Consider the following 19,361-nt stretch of genomic DNA (forward strand, 5'->3'; position numbering starts at 1 on the left):
CTGCTGTTGCTAATGCTCTGCCTTTGAATGACCTTGCGATCTTGGTGAACAGGCTGAAGCATTGGTGCAGCTCGGCAAGTGTGGCATGCAAACAATGGCCCTCTAGGAACCTGCATACAATCTGCATGTTTGACAACATTGAGACTGTTTTTGGGAATCTAGCCTGTGCCTAAGGAAGTGGGATCTTGTATAAAGAGAGCTGGGTATGGGGTCCCTTTACTCCTTTTTATAACACAAAAGAACAGGCACTTGAGTATTTATATACAATGGTTTACACTTAGAAGCTACTATCACACAACACATACTGTCTCTGGTGGGAAGCACACCCGTACCCTGCCAGGGCAAGATCTCCCTAGGTAGCCGGTGGTGCGCCGCCTATCTAATAGGGATAGTGGGAGAAAATTTCCCTCATCAGCAATTATTCATTTTGCTAGATCACACTCAATAAAAAAGGTTCAACCAGAGCAAGTGTAAATCGAGACAGTTAACATTAGATTTTGGGCCTCATTACACGGATGGCGGAGAACCATGGTGCTATTAGCGCCATGGTTCATGCCGGTAAAATACCGGCACCGCCTTGGCGGAAAGGGGAATTACCGCCCCATTCCAAGGTTGGCGGGGCGGTAATTCCCCCTTCCACCATTGCCCTTCCCCATTCCAATTTTTGGCCCATAGGGCTCAATGGAAATGGGGAAGGCGCTAATTACAGTACCGCAAATTGCGGTACCGTAATTAGCTCCCTGGGTCCCTTTGCGGGTTGGTCTTTAACGCCTGCAAAAAGCAGGCGTTAAATCCCCCAACCCGCAAAGGGACCTCGTAGTAAGGCGGTAAGGATTTACTGGTACCGGTATTTTACCGGTACCAGTAAATCCTTACCGCCATCCGTGTAATGAGGCCCTTTGTCTCTTCTGTGTCATATGGAAGGCTGCTCCAACCGGGATTTCCTATGTATTTATTCACCAACTGCGTAGAAACCTTCCAGACATCAGACCTTGTTCCAGAATATAAAAAATAAAAAAAAGAATATGGGAACACCTAGAGGCTGAGGGCCTTTCTAGGGGAGATGGTTTATCTGACGTGTTCAGTCTGTCTTACAAGAACATCATCTTAATCATGAGAGGTCTCATGATCATTGGGTCGACCGGTTTCGATGAGCAATATAAATGGGGTCATCTTCTTCAGGACCTAATTGCATCTGTCAAGGGCATCGCTCCATCGATCATCCGCTGTTGCGCATCATGCAGTACCTCTGTCCCCAACTCTCAAGCGTATGGCATTGATCTGTGGGGTGGATGTTTTTAAAAAAACGGGCCAAAAACGTGCTTCTCCGTTTATTCGTCTCTCTCGTTCTGTAAAAAGACTCTATGCTGCTAATAAGTCATATCCGATCGCGGCAGGATTTTAGCAGAAGACTTGGAAGCCACCAGCCCCCTGCTAGGAATAGTGTAATTGTGGTGGAGAGACCTGCCTGGTTAGTTATTTGCTTGAGTTTTTCTGGTCTCAAAGCCATCTTCCACAGGAAAATTAAGGTTGAAGGAAAATCCTTCTCTCGTCTCTGGAAAACAGAAGTACTCTGCTGAACATCTTTGGGAAGCAGTGGGGCATCTGCATGAAAGACCCTGAACCTTGCCTGCTGCTGCAGACCACAAACCACAGCATCTAGGCACTCAAATGTAGTCAGTGTGCATGGGAGTGACTCAGTTAACTTCAACCTGTCGGGGAAGGAAGTTGAATAGAAGTCCAGATTGTGTGGTTCTCTGGGGAGGGGCACCTAGCTTCCCAAAGTCCAGATGTATTACTTCTTGCAACTGTGTATGCTCCACAGAACAAAACATGACTTCAAGCCAGTTCTTCAAGCTATTCCAGCCCATATTCAAACCACGGTCAACAGCAGAACTCCTACAGTGAATTGACCACCATCTGAGTCGTTGAGCTCCACCCGATTGTGCCCACTGAGCCCACCCGATTCAAAGAGCTATGGCCACGATCAAGCCTTGTTGAACTGCCTCATCAACGTTCAGATACCTAGACTGAACCTACAGCTTTGCACAATCAAGCCACCAATGAAGACTATCAAACCTCCCCAAATTGAAAACATTACTGCAGTGCACAAACAAAGTAGCGACATCAAGGTGTCCAATTGAAGACACAGGCCATGGTAAGAGACTATCATTGTGCCAACTCCTAGATGTTAAACAGGAGCTCGGACCCACGAAATCAGTTAGGAAGACAAGCTTTATGCTGTTGAGACATCACTGGGAGAGTAAGGTAGGGAACTTTTGAACTAGGCGTCACATTTCCTGGAATTCTAGATAACTTGGCTGCCCCTCCTAAATGTTGGTCATAGAGACTGGTTAGTTCCCAATTCATGACCTTGGCCAAAGAACATTTAATAGACCAATTTTTCATGTTCTCTTAAATCATTTGGCTTTTTTGTATATCCCTCCTGTTGTGCAATTACCAGCCAACTAGCCAGCTTGTAAGTAGATATTAATTGTGTGTGTCTGCTTGTCTAGCAGGGGTGTTTCACTATTCTGTGCTGTTTTAGTAAATACATCCTGGACGTACTTTTTAGTTTTGTACTTACCATAGCTTTAGCTTGTAATTTAACTCTGGGGAGTATAGCCTGCCTTCAGCCTATGCTACCAAAGGGGAAGACGGTAGACGATCTACTTTTGACTGTTAGCATTTATGACTAAAACACCTCCGAACAAAGTCTTGATGCAGATTTGAGCATAGCAACAAGAAGCCACTGATTCCCAATTGTACTTCTTATGGCCAGAACAGGATTTTGTCAGAGGTGCATTGAAAAGGATTGTGACTGCAACGGATCCTGCAGGCACATGCAGTGGTTGGTGTGCACTGGCTACGCTTACAAACATTCTTGTATAGCAGCAGGTTCACTGAGTCTGTTTCACTTTGTATTCATGTGGCCAGAACGCCGCCAGGTTGAAAGAAACCTTAAGATGCAGCAACTTTACTAATTCAAAGACATGAACTACTAGGAGGGAATTCTGGAATACAATATTGACTGATACCTGAATATCCACTCAGGTGTCACAATCTTGGCAGCAGGACAAGTAACATATGGAATTAACACTACAAAGGAGGATCCATTTAAGGATTGAAATGGACTTGGACTATTTTAAAATAGAGATATCTAGAATTGGCACATCTAATGGCTATCTAGTGGACATTGCATGATTCCTTGTATCAGATATAGGCATTCGAGCTAGGATATAGTAGCCTTTACAAAACCCCATGGGGAGGGGAGGGGGTGAAACACAATGCACCTGCACCAATAGGCTTGTGTCGGCATCTGTTCTGTGTTCAGGCATTGGGAAGTTTATGGTTTGTAGGGCGTATGATTATAGCTCATGGCATTTGACTTATGTGTCACTGTATTTTCATGAATCAGGGGTGCAATAAATCTCATTGTGCAATTCAGCTTTGAATTTGGTTCTGATATTAAGGTTTGAAGAACCCAGCGCAACACGCCTATTGGGGTTTTTCTCATTCATATTGAAAGGCTGCATGATGAATAGCGATTGCTGCAGGGTCCCCACTAAACACTCAATTGCATCTTCCAATAACATTCTGAATACAGATCACTGTTTGAAACTCGCCACCTTGCTCATATTATTTTGCGTTGAACTGTTGCCTACCTATTATATGCTGGGGTTCCATGCCACTAACGTTTCCCATTCCCCCTTTAGGAAAGAGTAACTAAACTGTCCCCTCGCTCGCACACGGAAGAAGACTTGGCCGGCTTGTTCGAGGCCTCCATGAAACTGTATTGATGGAGAACATTTGTGTGTACATGTCGACGTGGAGGCCTATCACGGAGCGCATTCACTCCCTGTTTGGTCCAATGAAGCCTTATTATGTACACTGCAACTCCAGAGGAAGTGACTGCCACAGACCTTTATTCATAGTGACCATCAGGTTTGCGAAATATGCCCCAACCAGGTAATCAGGTTTATGGGAAATTTAACACATTATAGGAAATATTTAATCTTGTCAACCCTTGGATTACAGGGTTCTAAAGAGCACAGGCCTGGCATGAGGTAAATCACCCTTCAAATAAGTGTACAAAAAAATTAATGGCAAGCTGCCTAGCTAGCACCAGTTTTAATGACTAGGCACACGCTCCATTTGTCCTACCTTCCTCCCTGGCAGTGATAGATGAAATCATAGAGACTATTTCCCTCTAGCAAATGTAAAACATGGCGAGGATATAGAGTACCATTATGGGGCACTGAGAAGATGTGAAAAAAAGAAACACCTGACATATGGGAATTGTAAGGCAGGAAGAAAGTGTTTTACCTAAAATCATCCAATTTCGGCATAGTAGGAAATCCTTGGTTTAGGATTAAAAGAAATCTGATTCCAAAGTGACCATTTCAATACAATTCCAATTCCTCTCTTCGACTAATTTGATACATCACTTCATGCTGGTGTCCCATTCGTTTCCTTCTGTGCCCTTCCTTAAGCTATATCCTCTGCATTCTGGGCTTTCTGCCACCTTTTAATTTGATAGATGTGGAGGTCTGCACTCTGGTTATTGCCACGATACCGCATCCCTCATCCCTCATCACAGCTCGTCCCTTTGCTTTAATGAAATATTTTATACTGGTGTTCAAATTATTTCTAAGCACTCAAGCATTTAGCAGATACAATGGAAGGACAGAGAAATAAAGTGGTGTGCCCAGGATCACACAATTTTGGACAAAAATAAAATTTGGGAATTATGGAGCTCAGGGATATGGGAGAGAGAGAGAAAGAGAGACCATATTTGGGGCTGGGGAGGTCATTGAGTTGGCACATGAGCAGTAGGATGTGTGATATGTCTGTTTTGTAACTATTGCTAATAATGCTTCAGATCATTATGGCTCATCTGGTCGTATGTTCTTTGTTGATATGACTGCATTGACCATTATTGCGAACCCAGCTGACTGTCATTGAAGAAGATACTTCCTGAGGTCAATATTGATAATGCCTGGGCTGCAGTAATTATTGCTGCCCCCTTGCCTCCTGATAAATATTGACATTTCTGTTTCATATTCCAAATTGATAATCCTGTCTCATTTGGCCTTTTTCTATCCTTCCAACTCTCTTTAAAGGGTAGTGAAGTGATCTTGTTGGCCAATGGCCTTGGGAAAAGTGCTTGAAAGGCAGTCTTGGATCCTAATTAAAAACGGTGCTGATTCCCAACCCCGTGAACTGTCTTAAGTATGGTGATGAGCACTTCCTCTGTGATCTCCTACTCTATCGCAAAAAAACAGGGGAAATGTCACAGTGCTCCTTGGTATGTGGAAAATATTTCTTTGGGGGTGGAAGATTTTTCATGGCTGCATAAGGGCAACAGGCATTGTCAGCAAATGCCCTCTCAGTTCTTATTATTGAGAACCTATCACTTACCCTTATACTGATAACAGTGTCTGTGTACGTACTGCACATCCGAAATGGAATTGTTTCGAGTTGCTTTAAAACAGGTGCAATTATTAACCGAATAAAAGCCGAGTTAGACCCCTGCCAGCATTTGACCTGCAAGCCACTGGTTATGTGCGTCTAGTGAATGGAGCTGTTTTTACAAAGCCAGTATTTTACAATAAAATAAATTGCTAACCAAATGAGCTTTCCTGCGTTTGATATGATTGATTACGCACATCCACTATATTCAGTCCGAATGCCTGTTCCTGTGTTGTACCTGGTCAGTGTGCCTCTCAAAGAACTCACTGCAGGGGCGGACTGCCCTATCGGACTTGGGGTGGCCTGGGGCCAGTTTGGAATATAACATTATTTTTGTGATTAAGTATTAGGTTAACGTAACTTTGCTTATTTCTCTAAGTTGCTCGCTGCCACACAGCGGTTTGGATGCAGCAGGCATTCATTAAAGAAAGTGAATGCACAATACCTGAGGCCATGCTGGTGAGGGGGTGAGTGGGTAGGGGTGTGTGTGTGTGTGTGTGTGTGTGTGCGCGCTCATCTGCCTGTGTCATGCGAGGAGGCAGTCGCATTTTGATTAAACAGCAAATTATAACAACTTGACCAGGGGGATTGGGAGGAAGTGAACTGAGAGCTTGTTCCCTGCTGTGGGCACTTCCTGTCCTGTGTTGTGTGCATGTTTGATTTGGGGAAGGGCGGTGGGCGGGGTGGCCTGCCTAGAGTAGAGACATCCTCGCTCTGAGCCTCGGGGCCAGGGGCCTGCTGTTGCTCTGCGGCTTGGGCTGGCTTGGCAGCCAATCACATGAGCAGGCCGCATGCGCATGGTGTGTTCTGCTGCTGGGTCTTGGTGCGGTTGGTCACTCACCACGACACCCCCACCCCGCACATTTGGGCAGCAAGGAATTAATTGTTGACATGGAGCAGTAGCCTGCAGGTCTCTGGCTCCCTGGCTGTGGCAAAGCAAAGAATGTGCAACTTGCAAGTGTAACGACGACAATGTCAAGGCCTCTATTCAGAGCTGCAGCTGGCCGACAGCAGCCTGGCCCAACCTAGCCCTGCAGCCCAGCCGAGGTGGACAGCAGAAGACATTATTTGTGCACGCATGTGGGCTGGCTTGATCACACAAAGTAAAGATAAAAACATAAAATGAAGGGGCTGGTGCCCGCCAGGTATTCTACCCTTTATAGCATATTTATCTCTGGAGGACTGGACTGGGCTTGTAGACCATCTGCAAGCCCAGTCCTTGAGGCACATCCACTCCATGCAGAGACCCCTGCTGTAAAACGACTTAAAGGAACTAGTGATTGCCCTGAAGCCGCCGCCGTCTGAAACCTCTTTAAAACGAATAGAAATTATCCAGCTACTCCTTGAAATGGACAGATGTGCTGGGGGTCAAAGGGAGAAATAAAGCAGAGCACCCAACCATGCCCAAGACCCGTTGTAGCATTGCAGTTTTTAGAAGTCACTGTAGGGATGCTGCTAAGAGGACACCGTTTATTTTGCAGTTTTGCAGTGTACTTTTGTTCTCTTGTTACTAGTATTCCTAGTGCTACCAGTAAATCTAAAAATATATTTATTTGTTAAAAATGCACCTTTATTACGTTAACTGAATGAACAAGAAAAGAAATCCCAGCACCTGATAGCAGAGTGCATATGACTGAAAGGGCCCCAGTGGGTAAATTGCCCAATGTACACATACTTCAGTGGAACATGACATTAAGAAAACAGCCTTTTTAAACGAGTTGAATGTCCCAGTAGCAATCTATATATCTTTAAAAAATATGCGCCCTAAGACCCCATTTTCTTATATTTTGCAACATTTCTAACAGTGAATACGCTAAAGTGTACGCATGGCAGCGTTCAATTATTTGTTTGATCTAATGCATCTAGTACAATGCCAGTTCCATTCTGTATAGTTCAAGAAATCATGCTTCGAGTCTGTTTTCTTTTTTCCAAACAATTAAGTTTCATTGTGCAGCTGGCACGGCCCATTTCTGTAACTCTCTCTCTGTACGATTTTGCAGTACATGGAAGCGCGTGTAAATGGACTACACGCCTCCACAAATCAGGGCGTTTTATGTTCATTTAAATCTGCAGAGACAATTTTTTGAAAGTCTAAACTTGAGGTGATCTTCTTTATGGTCGGTGCCGGTCAGCAACACAACATGCTCCACGTGATGACTAATATCTTGACATGTGCACAAAAAATAGTTGCTTTATGTCACTAATGAAATGTTTTCAACAATCCCCTTCATGGACAACAACGAGTAGATGAGGTCTTCCAGCAATTCTTAATCTACGGATGCATCAGGCCCGGCACTCTGGGGAAAGTACCTTGTGGTTCGCAAGGGGTAGTTAGGCAGATTGGAGAATGGTGATTCAATGTATATGCTTCTGATGAAAAGATAAGTTAAATTAATGCATTGAAATGCAGGGCCAAACATTAGATCTGTGCAGTTTTGGCTCTGTTGAAACGTGGATCGTTCAGTCAGCGCCAAGCACACTCCACACAGTTTTGGCCTAGCACAGCCAGTGAGATGCACCCCTCTTCCACCACTACTGCTGCAAGTGCCAGCTTTGTGCTAGAGGATCTGAGAGTTGATGGCAATGTGAACTTTGCAGACATAGAGTCCCTGTCTATCGCCGCTCAGCACGTGAGTGCGCTTTACATAGAAATGCCCCAGAAACTGTAGGTACATGCAGCGCACTGCAAATTTTGCTCAATCCTGTGAATGGGACTGTAAATGTGGAGCCAGAAAGTGCATTTATTTATTATCCTAATTATGTGCATTTTTTAAGTGGACTCCCTTAGCGTAGCAAAGCTCAGAAGCATCATTGAGACACAAAGGCCCTCATTACAACCCAGGCGGTAAGTTACCGCCTGGGTCGTACCCTTACCACCATGGCGTAAACTATGTTTACGCCATGGTGGTTGGCGGATTTACCGCCCCATTCCAAGGTGAGTGGGGCGGTAAATCCCCATTTCCCATTTTACCCTTCCCCATTCCCATTTTTGCCCCATAGGGCATAATGGGAATGGGGAAAGGCGCTAATTACGCCACCGTAAATTACGGTGGCGTAATTAGCACCAAGGTTCCTTTGCGGCATGGGTTTTAACGCCTGCAAAAAGCAGGCCTTAAAATCACCATCCCGCAAAGGGACCTTGGAATCAGGCGTTAAGGGTCGGCGCCGTTTACGGCGCCGTAAACCCCTTAACGCCTGGGTCCTAATGAGGGCCAAAGTTTACATATTTAATCTGCTGCTCTTATGATGCAGCTATCTCTTTACCAGCAACACAGCTTCACCGACCAAAAGCACCTGTTTAAAAAAACACTCTTCAAGACTCATGCATTCCCACCTGAATTCCTTTATGCGCTACAGAGAGACCTGACCGATGAATGAATAGATGGACGACATAGGTTGGTGTATATATTAATGGATCCATGGATGGATGGATGGGCAGACAGGAGTTGGGCGAGCTGGAGGTTTGTGTCAAAATATCTCCATATCTGAGTTTATTACACAACTTATATTATTGCATGTCTTAAATCGCTGAAAGTACATTGCGTTTACATCGATTTTTCAGGTTGGCATTATCTTGCATTCTGGGACTTTACTACTCAGGATGTGAAAATTAAAGCCACAATGATATTCTTTTGGGTTAACATGTTGCAGTAAGGATTTACATGTTGTCATGTGGCTCGATTATGCCATTTCTGTTTTTTGTAAGTAAACACTATAAAACATTATTACTGAAGGCCTTGAAATCCAAACTATTTATACCCAGTCAAGCTTGGAAGGTATGTGATAAATTTGAAGAGTGGCGCTTTGCTGTTCAGCTAATGTTTGTGATAGTCCATTCCCTCCACCCCCTCCTCCAGCTGTTCGGCCATCCCACTCCCTCCTTTTTGGATGCAGCCAGAGTACCACTGGTTTCTTTTTTCCACTTCCCCCACTGCACACATCACAGTCCCAGAATTGTACAACACATGAATTAACCCACTCCTTTGAAGAGGGAAAATCGAGATCAAACTCCTGCCCCCTCAACCCAGGCACATCAACAGACAGAACAGCAGGAAGAATAAGGAGCACACATCATTTGCACCAGGCTCCAGTACGCCTATGGGTGACAAATATGCTGAAAGACACCCACTTCACCAACACTGCAACCTACATGCTACATTAGCCTGAATGCAGCAATACCAGAATCTACAAAACACAAGAATCCCTGTTTAAAGGCTTGCAGATGCTCATATGAATTAACCTGATCTAATTGCACAGTGTAAAGCCATGCTTCAGGAAAATCAGAGCCAAGTACACTTGTCTCACTGAACACCAGCCGCAGTGGGGATTCGTGCTGACTTCAGCAATGCACCTCGCAAACCCAGGAGCAGCTCAACGACAGTGAACTCTGGCAGACAAGCATTTTTAATTCTTCACAAATACGAGTAAGTCAGAGCAGAACACCCAGGGCCCAGTGTTTTTTTCTCTGGGAACGAAAGACATTTTCGCAAGACCCAAGAATCATTTGAAACATAATTGTAACAAGAATGGCTCAGCTCTGGCCAATGAAAGCTGAGGGCCCAGGGATGAAAAGCCTGTTCAGCTAAAACTAATGGGAACAAATTCACAATGCAACAATTTTAGAATTAGGTAATGGGGGAGGAGCAGTTAAGCCAGCCCACTGACACCAAGGTCCAAATGTCCAATGATCAGGCGTCCTATAAGGGGACTATAGGTTACCTATCACTTAGCAGCCAATCTCAGGATGAGATAAGTTTCTGGGAGCTGGTCCAAGTTTGTGATGTCAGCCTGCAGTGTGTTACAAAGCTGGCTTGCAAGCCAGCCCCGGGGGAGACGGTGCCTGGATTTTTGCTGTGCACGAAGCCCTCTGTGTTTTTTTGCTGCCCAGAAATAAACGCAGTTTGGAACATGTTGCTGCTTGCTTGGAACTCGGCTGCATTTCTTTGGGCAAAATGGGAGGTGTTGGGGCCTCCCATAGTTGGGACCCCCAGAAGCCCTGGTGGGGGTCCAACTTCTCCCCAACACCTTTTTATGCATATCTTGTTCTCGCGGGGGTGAGTTGTCGGATTGTCTTGGGGTAGATTCAGGGAGCGTTGGCTAGCCCAGGTACTCAAATCAAGAACATGGGGTGCATCTGTGACTTTGCATGCTATCAAACATAACTTATTCTTGCAGGATCTATGCCCTACAAGTACAGAGAGTTGTGGGATCGCCAGCGAGACCAGGTGGCACCAACAAAGTGGGGTAGATGTTGGCAGTGTGTGCCAGGTACTCAAGTCCAGCTTATTACGGCAGGTCACACCTGATACCGTAGCTTCCAAAGATTTCTGCAGCAGGTGTAGTCGCCCATTTGGTTATCTTACCGGTGGATGCCAAGGCGTGAATTGATGCGATTCATGGATGATGGTTTGAGGAACCCTCTTTTTTGAGGCGTGGGACGGGCCCCTTTTTCTTTAGGTGCCCGGGCCTATTTCTTGTCCCAGTCTGACCCTGACTCACTGCTACTTTTCTGTATTTTGTTCCTTTGGCGATTTTCAGCTTTATCGCTTCCTTATAACTGTGTAAGGTACTGTGTACATTTATCGTGGATGGCTATTCTAATACCTTTCATTTGGGATATGATTGGAGGTTACCAGTAGAATGTCCATCTATCCAGCCCCCACGCAGTCGCAATCCCTCTGTATAAGTTTATTGTTAACGCTTGTATGATTGGACATTAGGCATGGAGTATGTTCAACGTGTGGTATGTGTATACCACAAAGGGTACACTACAGTCGTTGTCAAGGGCAAAACATGGCTTCAGACTAACAGCCTCTCTGCTGAGATTTCCAACAGGTGACGGCATTTGACTGCTAAAATGCTGCATGAGAAGTTCTTGCATGGTTCACGTTCAGTCCCATTAAATGTATTGCAGCCCTGTCATACTCCACACCAAAAAGCTGTTCACAGAAAGAAAGAAAAAAGACAGAAACGTTTTGTTTTGCCAATTCCTATTTCCACCATCAGTGGCAGGAGCATAGGTAGGGCATGTGTGCCATTACCCTGTTACCTGCCCCTTCACCCCACGTCACTGCAATTTGAGGAAGCCCTGAGGCTAGTTAGAGAACAAACTACTGGCAAATGCCCTACAGTTCTCAGGTTAGTTTTCCTTCTACCTCCTGGGTTCTGTGATGAGCACATTTTCCATAGGCGTTAACGCCTCTCTCCATGTGTCATTAACATGATTTCAAAGCGGTAAGCACTTTGTAAATTAATTCCAGCGAGCAAGCAGTGAAAATGCATTATCACCGGTCCTTTTCTTTTTTTGTAGATTAATCCTAAATTAAATGTCTTCGTATAATATGGTAAAGTGTTGCACTAATCAGCATACTGATATGTCATATGTGAAATATAAACTATCGACCGGACCATGGAACCTGAATGAGGAGTAGCCGCAGTGTTTGAGCGCGTGTTCATAACAGACTAATGTCACTGTTTTGAACTTTTTCCTTGGACTCTTTGAAGCAGCTTTTTTGACACCACTCGCCTGTGCCATTAGGCTGAGGCTGTGCAGTAGCACGTACTCTTAGCTAGAAACACGTGCCTTTATCATTAAGAATAACAAAGATGGATGAGAGGAGGTAGAAGGCGTTTCATCCTTGGAATGAGAAGAGGCTGGGGTGGAGCAAGGCCATTGGAGCACTGCGGGAAATGAAGAGGCTCATGGTTCCTTCCACATGATGGAGTGCCCTTTGACCATACCACGGACCTACATGTCAACAAGCACAAAGACACTGCGACGTAAAGGTGGGAAGGGGGATGTCTGGGTTAGTTTTAACATGAAATACGAAAAATAAACATAATAACAATTCGTTCTTGGACTTAATACATGAATACCCCCACCTACCACGCGGATTCCATGTCTATATTAATTCTGTGTCCTTTTATGCATCTATCAAACAAAATTCCCTTATGTTGGCTAATAGTGGAATACCAAATTGCTGTGACCGGTCTAGTTGCCTAAACATATCACTTAATACTTAGACACCAAGGGGCCCGATTCATGGAATGGGGCGCAGAAATGGCATTAGGTCCGTGTGCCAAGAAGAACCCTGTGCGAGCCGTGGTGCAGAAAAAATATTGCGTGCCACGCGTATTCATGGATTTAAAGACGCATTACTAGCCATTGTGCAAGTAAAAACAAGCTGCGCGAGGAACGCCCACAACATGCCACCAAACACACCAAAAAGCGAGCAAAAGGACAAACATGGCGCAAGCCTCTGCGCCACCCCTGGCCCACCATCCAGTACATCTGTGAGAAGGTGTGCCTCATCTTGCAAGCCCAGGCTGCACCCCTGCAAAATCACGTGTCTCACCTCGCAAGCCGAGGCTGCACCCCTGCAAAAATGCGTGCCCTCCCTTGCAAGGCCAGACCGCAACCCAGCAAAATCGCACACTATAGACCGCAAGCCAAAGCCACCCCCCCCAGCAAAAACGCGTGTCCTCCTTCAGAAGGCCAGATTGCACCCAATTGCGAAATTGCGTGCCTCATCTTGCGAGCCCAGGCCGCACCCCAGCGAAAACACGTGCCCTCAAATGCAAGACCAGTCCGTACCCCAGAGATAATGTGGGGTACATTTACCAGCCCTAAAAGAAATTCCCTTCACCAGAAACCGCATTAAAGAAGGCCACATCGGTTGTGCTTTTTGTTTGCTTGGCACATGTGTAGCAGGTTTCAAACCCTGCCACCCAAAGAATGTCTGCATTTCCTTTTGCTTCATTTCAATCATAAGAAAAGTGATCTGCAATCAGAACGCCTACATTTGCTGTTCTGCCATGGGAAAACTAAAAGCTGTGCCCAGCAGTCAAGACAGCATTACAATTTGCTATTTCTTTCATTTTTAACACACCATAGTTATGCACTACAGTGAAACACACCCCTCCTTGTGTATTTCATCAGATTGCCAAAAAATAAGGCAATACTTATCAAGCATGGCATGGTTTCACTGATCAAGTACTTGAAGAGCAAAGAATCCTGTTTGAAAATCAACACGACTGTTGTTGTCTTTGAAATGAACTATCGCTCTCGAATTGCAACAAAGGAAAGAAATAGTGCAGCTCTCTCTGTTCCCATGTCAGTTTCAAAGGAATTCTTCATTGTATCCTTTCGTGTCCATAACTCACAGTGGCCCTCATTACGACCCTGGCGGAAAGGGGAAAACGATGGCGGAAAAGCAATACCGCCATCGAAAAGCGCTCGGTGCGACTATGACCCGTCACCGCAAAGTACGAAGCCATTAGCGACACCGTAGTGAACGCCAACGCTAACTGCACTAAGCACGCGCGCGCGCACCATGCCAAACCGCAAACACCACCATGGTGCAACGGTACGCCAATTCCGACCCTAGCGGACATGTACCTAACGCCATCAGGCATGGCGGAATGGACCATCCCGCCATGGCGAGAAATACGGCATCGTGAACCAACCGTAAATGGCCCACTGAGTGCCTGTACTCCACTCCCTGGCCACATTGCACAACTCCTGGCAGGCGCAATGTACTCACACCATGCAACCAGTGAAATCTACAATTCACCCATGCATGCCAACGTAGAAATGCATGCAGGTGTTCAAAGCGCCCCGTGAGTGGGCATCCATGTACGGCATGTCACCATAGCCGTACTGATGCAGCACAGGCATGTGAAGGTACAAGACATCAAAATGGAAATCAAGAACACATGACACAAAACAACAGTAGTCCCCCATCGCTTGCCACCAGCGCAAGGCAACATCCAAAACAGCATCCTGAGGGGGATTGCACCAGCCCTGTACTCTTGCCAGTAAACAAACCAACCATCAGCAGAAGCATGTACCACACAAGTTGGCAGAGTGACTGAGCAGCCAGGCACATCCCAAGAGGGGCCGATGGGAGCTGCAGGGCACAGATGGCATCAATACAGAAGCTATTCCAATGGACATGACCCCAGTCCCCCTCCAACAAACGCACGCAAACACAGGCACCTGTGACCAGCCACATTCTGAACATCCCATCATACCATCAATCGACCTGGCTGACAGGCACCAGTCGGCCAAAAGCCAATCCCCCGCCCCTGAACAGCACATCATGTAAACAGTCACAATGGCAGCCCCTATCCGTGACCACACTGTGCTACGTAGGCAAAAGCGGCCAGTACTGTACCACACAACTCAACTCAGAAGGCGGAACACAATGCAGATCATCTCGCAATACATACCGCCACAAATCGAAAATCGCCACATCACCTGCAAAGAATAACGCAACACGCCAAATATCGGAATACAATTTAAATGCACATCCAAATGACAAAGGCCTCACAGCAATTTGTAAAATAACACCAAAACATCCATCATCACCGAGGGCTGCATCTGCAATAATTGACCAGCTTCCACTTGTGTGACGCCCTGTACCATCATGGCACACAGGGCCAACATCAACGTTCCAAAAGGCAACATGGAAGCGGCAAGAACCGCAGGTCCGTCCCATGAGGCAGGCACTAGTCCAGCTGAAAGGCCGAAATGTTGCACCTAGCCACCAGAACAGCGTAAGGGCATGTGGCCCATTGGCGATCGTCCCATAAGATCGTAATGGTGCTCCACTGATTCACCCGAAGCTGCAGGTGTCGAGAGTAAAATCCATCTGGAGGAGTGGCGTACAGATGGCATCTGCAATAGGGCAGGAGATACCTGTCACCAAAATGAAACACAAATTAACCGATTGCACTACAGGACACATGATGCATCACTATCTTCATTCAACACACCAAATCCACACCCATATGCATGCTAGCCCACTCCAAAGGAATATACACACCCCTAAATCAGAATCGATACATAACGAAACCAATCGAGGTTAATACACCATTGGCAACGTCGGTTACTGTGCATGCGTCCGTCAAGATAGAACCCATGACATGGGATTAGTAACGTGCCTAGACACAAGTGTATGAAGGCGCGTCGAGACAGGGAGGATCCGACAAGGGCAGATAGACGTAAGTCCCACTATGGCAGCCTTGCATCACATAGCGCAGGGGAAGGGGATTGAATCAAAAAACACATGTACATGGCAGACCCTAAATGGAATCATCTGTCCATGCATCCATTCATCATTCCCTCATCCCGCAATGAAAACGCATGAACATTCACTCACATAATATGTGAAACTTCCATCGCGTCTGTGCGTAATGCAGTCTGCAAAAACCACTGTGCTCCTGGCCGGATCTGTAGTGTCGTGAAGCTAGATGGACTTGGGAACGTCCTGCCTTATCGTCCACTACGCTATTGCGCATCCCATTCAATTCATGTCATTCATTGCTTGCTCGTTATGGGCCCTGTCCCAAGGACATTCAACAATAGAACGTTACATTTCCAGGCAGACCTGTGGGCGTCTCCTCACCGCTACTTCGCAACCAAAAATCCTGGCCTTCGAATTCCTCACTTGCAACATTACGTCGAAAAGGCTTCTGTGAACGCTTGCATTCACAATTACATCAATGTAGTGCGGCTGTGTGTCATAATGCTAACTGGCTGCAATCACAAATGGGACGCCACGCCCGTCGGTGAAGTACGATACTGTGCTGCATGAGGGTCGGCCATCGATCGAGCCCTACATACCACTGACTCTTCACAGGTATGTAAGCGGCTGCAATCATAGCATGTGTAACAATGGGAGCATAGCATGAAAATCAGTCAAAGTACATCACACTGCCATCGGGATTTGATACATGATTCCAATCCCAAGATGCCATGCGGCCAAATGCAGCCTTACGTGCGGGACGTGCTCGGCCAGAAGGGATTGCATCCGCCACAGATTCATTCAATCAGCACAGGTGGAGGCCATACAGGCCGACAGCACATATATAGCAGACCCAAACCCCTCCCACAACCACTCCCACTCCAAAATGCTACCGGCAGGACTAGCGATGTTGGGCCTGGGGCACCAGATAGCACTGCAAGTGCTACAACTACAAGAAGACGACGAACAACAACAGGTACAACAACCGGGCGCACAGGGGAGACGGAGGAGAAGGAGGAGGAGGAGGGCAAGGCAGGGTCAGCAAGGCCCACAAGCACTGCCACTACCAACACGCAGGCGGCCCGCAATCCCACGCCTCCGAGCTGATCCGTTCAACCTCACTGCTGAGCAGATCCACACCCTCTACCGTTTGGACCGGGACACCATAATCGCCATTGTGGACATGACACATGCTGACCTCGTGAGCATGATAGATAGCCCAACCGCCATCCCACCCCTACTGAAGGTGGTGTCTGTACTCCACTTCCTGGCCACAGGCACCTACCAGCACACAGTGGGGCACTTGCATGGCATTTCACAGCCACTGTTCTCACGGACACTCTCCCAAGTGCACGATGCCCTCCTGAAGCACGCCGACGACCACATCACACTACCACGCACGTACCAGGAGATTACCAACGCAAAGGTGGGATTCCATGCACTTGGCGGCATCCCGGGTTGCATTGGTGCCATCGACTGCACCCATGTTGAATTGGTTGTCCCACATGCCATGGAGGTCCAGTACCGCAACCGGAAACAATTTCATTCAATCAATGTGCAAATGGTGTGTGACTCCAACAAGATCTTTACGCATTGTTGTGCCAGATTTCCAGGATCTACCCATGATTCTATGGTCCTGAGGAACACAAGAATACCACGCTACATGGAGCGACACGCAGGGCACAGATCCTGGCTACTCGGTGAGTCTCATTCCATGCATGACATCGTGGCCCATTTGATGCGTCAATGACCTTGCAGGAGGGGGGGGGGGCTACTTAGCACTATCATTCCACTGACACCCTTTATTCGTCCCATACAGGTGATGCCGGGTATCCACTGAAGAGATGGCTCCTTACACCAATCCGGAACCCACAGAACCAGCATGAGGAGGACTACAACCATGCCCACTCACGTAGCCGTGTGGTCATTGAACAGGCATTCGGCCTACTGAAGGCTCGTTTCCGCAGCCTCAGCAGGTCTGGCGGGGCACTCATGTACAGCCATGAGAGGGTTTCTAAGATGGTCATGGCATGTGTCATGCTGCACAACATGTGCATACGTAGGAATGTGCCCATGCCCCCTGACGCTGTACTGCATGCACCTGAAGATGATGATGATGAGGGTGGGGATGTGGAGGCACCCCAAGGAGTCCATGAGGCACAGGATGCACGTGCAATCCGACAGAGCATCATAGATGCATGCTTCTAGCAACCACGCATGGTGCCTATTACACGGAAAGGGGACCTGTGGCACTGTGTGTGTGTAGTACAGGCACATAGTGGACTGTACGCCTATGAAGGCCTCGTACGCAAATATCAATGTCCACACATGTCATTGGATGATAATGAAGTGCTGTATTGTTAATGTGATTTGATTCATACACCCTATGGACCCGCCACCCAGTGAAGCCCAACACACCCCCTCCACCCTACTTCCTCCCCCCCCAACACCAGTGTCCAAATATGCATGCTGCCCGTGGGTAGACGCTATTGCAAGCCCCCTCTACGGGTATCAGGGGCACCCCTGCCCGTGGAGCGCAGGTTCCTGCCAGATCTGCGTTGGGGGCTGCCCTGGACGGAACTTGCCACGGATGACGTCTCTGCCTGCTCGCGTCCATGCATGTCTCTGAGGGTTTGTGAGAGCTCCGAGAGCACACGGCGCACAGCAGCAAGTTCAGCACAAACGTCTTTGGACGTCGCATTCAGTTCCCCCCTCAGGCTCTCGGTGCTTTTCTCCATTTGTGCTCTCAGGCTCTCGGTGCTTCTCTCCATTTCTCCCCTGAGGCTCTCACTACTTTTCTCTATTTGTGCCCTGAGTGTCTCGGTGGATGTTTCCATGGCTGCCCTGGAACCCCCGCATTCATTCGCATGGTCCTTGAGTAGCGTGGACACTTCCTGCTGTTGCTCGATCAGCAGGTCGAGGGACTGTTGCCTCTGCTGGGCCATGGACATTTGCGGTGGTGTGACAGGGGGGCTGCTCAACACATGTTGCCTTGGCACAGGACTTGTGGGGGTTGGCCAGTCGTCGTCTTCTGGGTGCCCCTGCGTGGTTTCGTCATGGTGTAGGGGATGGGACATGCAGGGGGATTGGGAAAGGTCATGGATGGTACCTACGTCGCCAGCACTGTTTTCCGTGTCGGAGCATGCTGGCATGACAGCTGTGTCACCTATGGTGCTGCTACCACCAGAGGCAGTGCCATCAGATACGTTCTTTGGGGGGACCTGTGGTGCTGGGGTTGTGGACTTGCTGGCTGCTGGGGTGCCTGTTGCAGTCCCCTCCAGTGTGCTGGCACTTGATTCCTGCTGCTGCCGTGTCTTGATCCTTGCACCTGAGGTGGAGGCTCTTGGGACGTTGGTCCTGGCCCTCTTTGCAGGCGTGCTGGTAGGGGTGTCCTGCAGCTCGTCGTTGGTATCGGACCCTGTGGTGGAGTAAAGAGGGGCGAGCGTTAGTTATGGGTCTGTCGGATTTGGAATGGCAACGTATCAAATGCATTGGGGTGGTACATGAGGCTGATATGGGACTGGGCCTTGGAGGTGGTCTCATTTTCGTGTGGATTGAGGATGCATTCATTTGGCTGCCTGCAGTTAGGGGGTGCATGCTGCACATGTAGGGGTTGTTTATGGCATCTTGATTAATTTGTTTATTCATTCTGACTTTTAGAGGGCGCTGTCAGGGCAAAGTATGTATTGCACTATGGGGTCACATGGTACTGCACATGTTCGTGGTTTGTGGATTTCGCATTGTTTCTCTTGGCCAACCTACCTGATTCTCCGGATGTCGGCACTCCTTTCTCCATCCCTCCGACTCCCTCTATGCTCTCCATTCCTATGGTGGAGGCGCAGATCTCCTCCCAGGGGGTCA

At 47.4% G+C, this 19,361-nt stretch overlaps 1 protein-coding gene across 1 annotated transcript in view; it reads left to right on the forward strand.

The window, feature by feature from the left end:
• Positions 1–5,633, forward strand: part of ADHFE1 (alcohol dehydrogenase iron containing 1) — a 419,108-nt gene extending 413,475 nt beyond the window's left edge. The window contains exon 14 of the mRNA XM_069621130.1: positions 3,717–5,633. Within this exon, the coding sequence (XP_069477231.1) occupies positions 3,717–3,800 (84 nt within the window). The 3' untranslated portion in view covers positions 3,801–5,633. The remainder of the gene's footprint in view (positions 1–3,716) is intronic.
• Positions 5,634–19,361: the final 13,728 nt, after the last annotated feature.

This window comes from Ambystoma mexicanum, chromosome 5q, assembly GCF_040938575.1.
Source record: "Ambystoma mexicanum isolate Mex_15411 chromosome 5q, UKY_AmexF1_1, whole genome shotgun sequence".
Lineage (NCBI taxonomy): Eukaryota > Metazoa > Chordata > Amphibia > Caudata > Ambystomatidae > Ambystoma > Ambystoma mexicanum.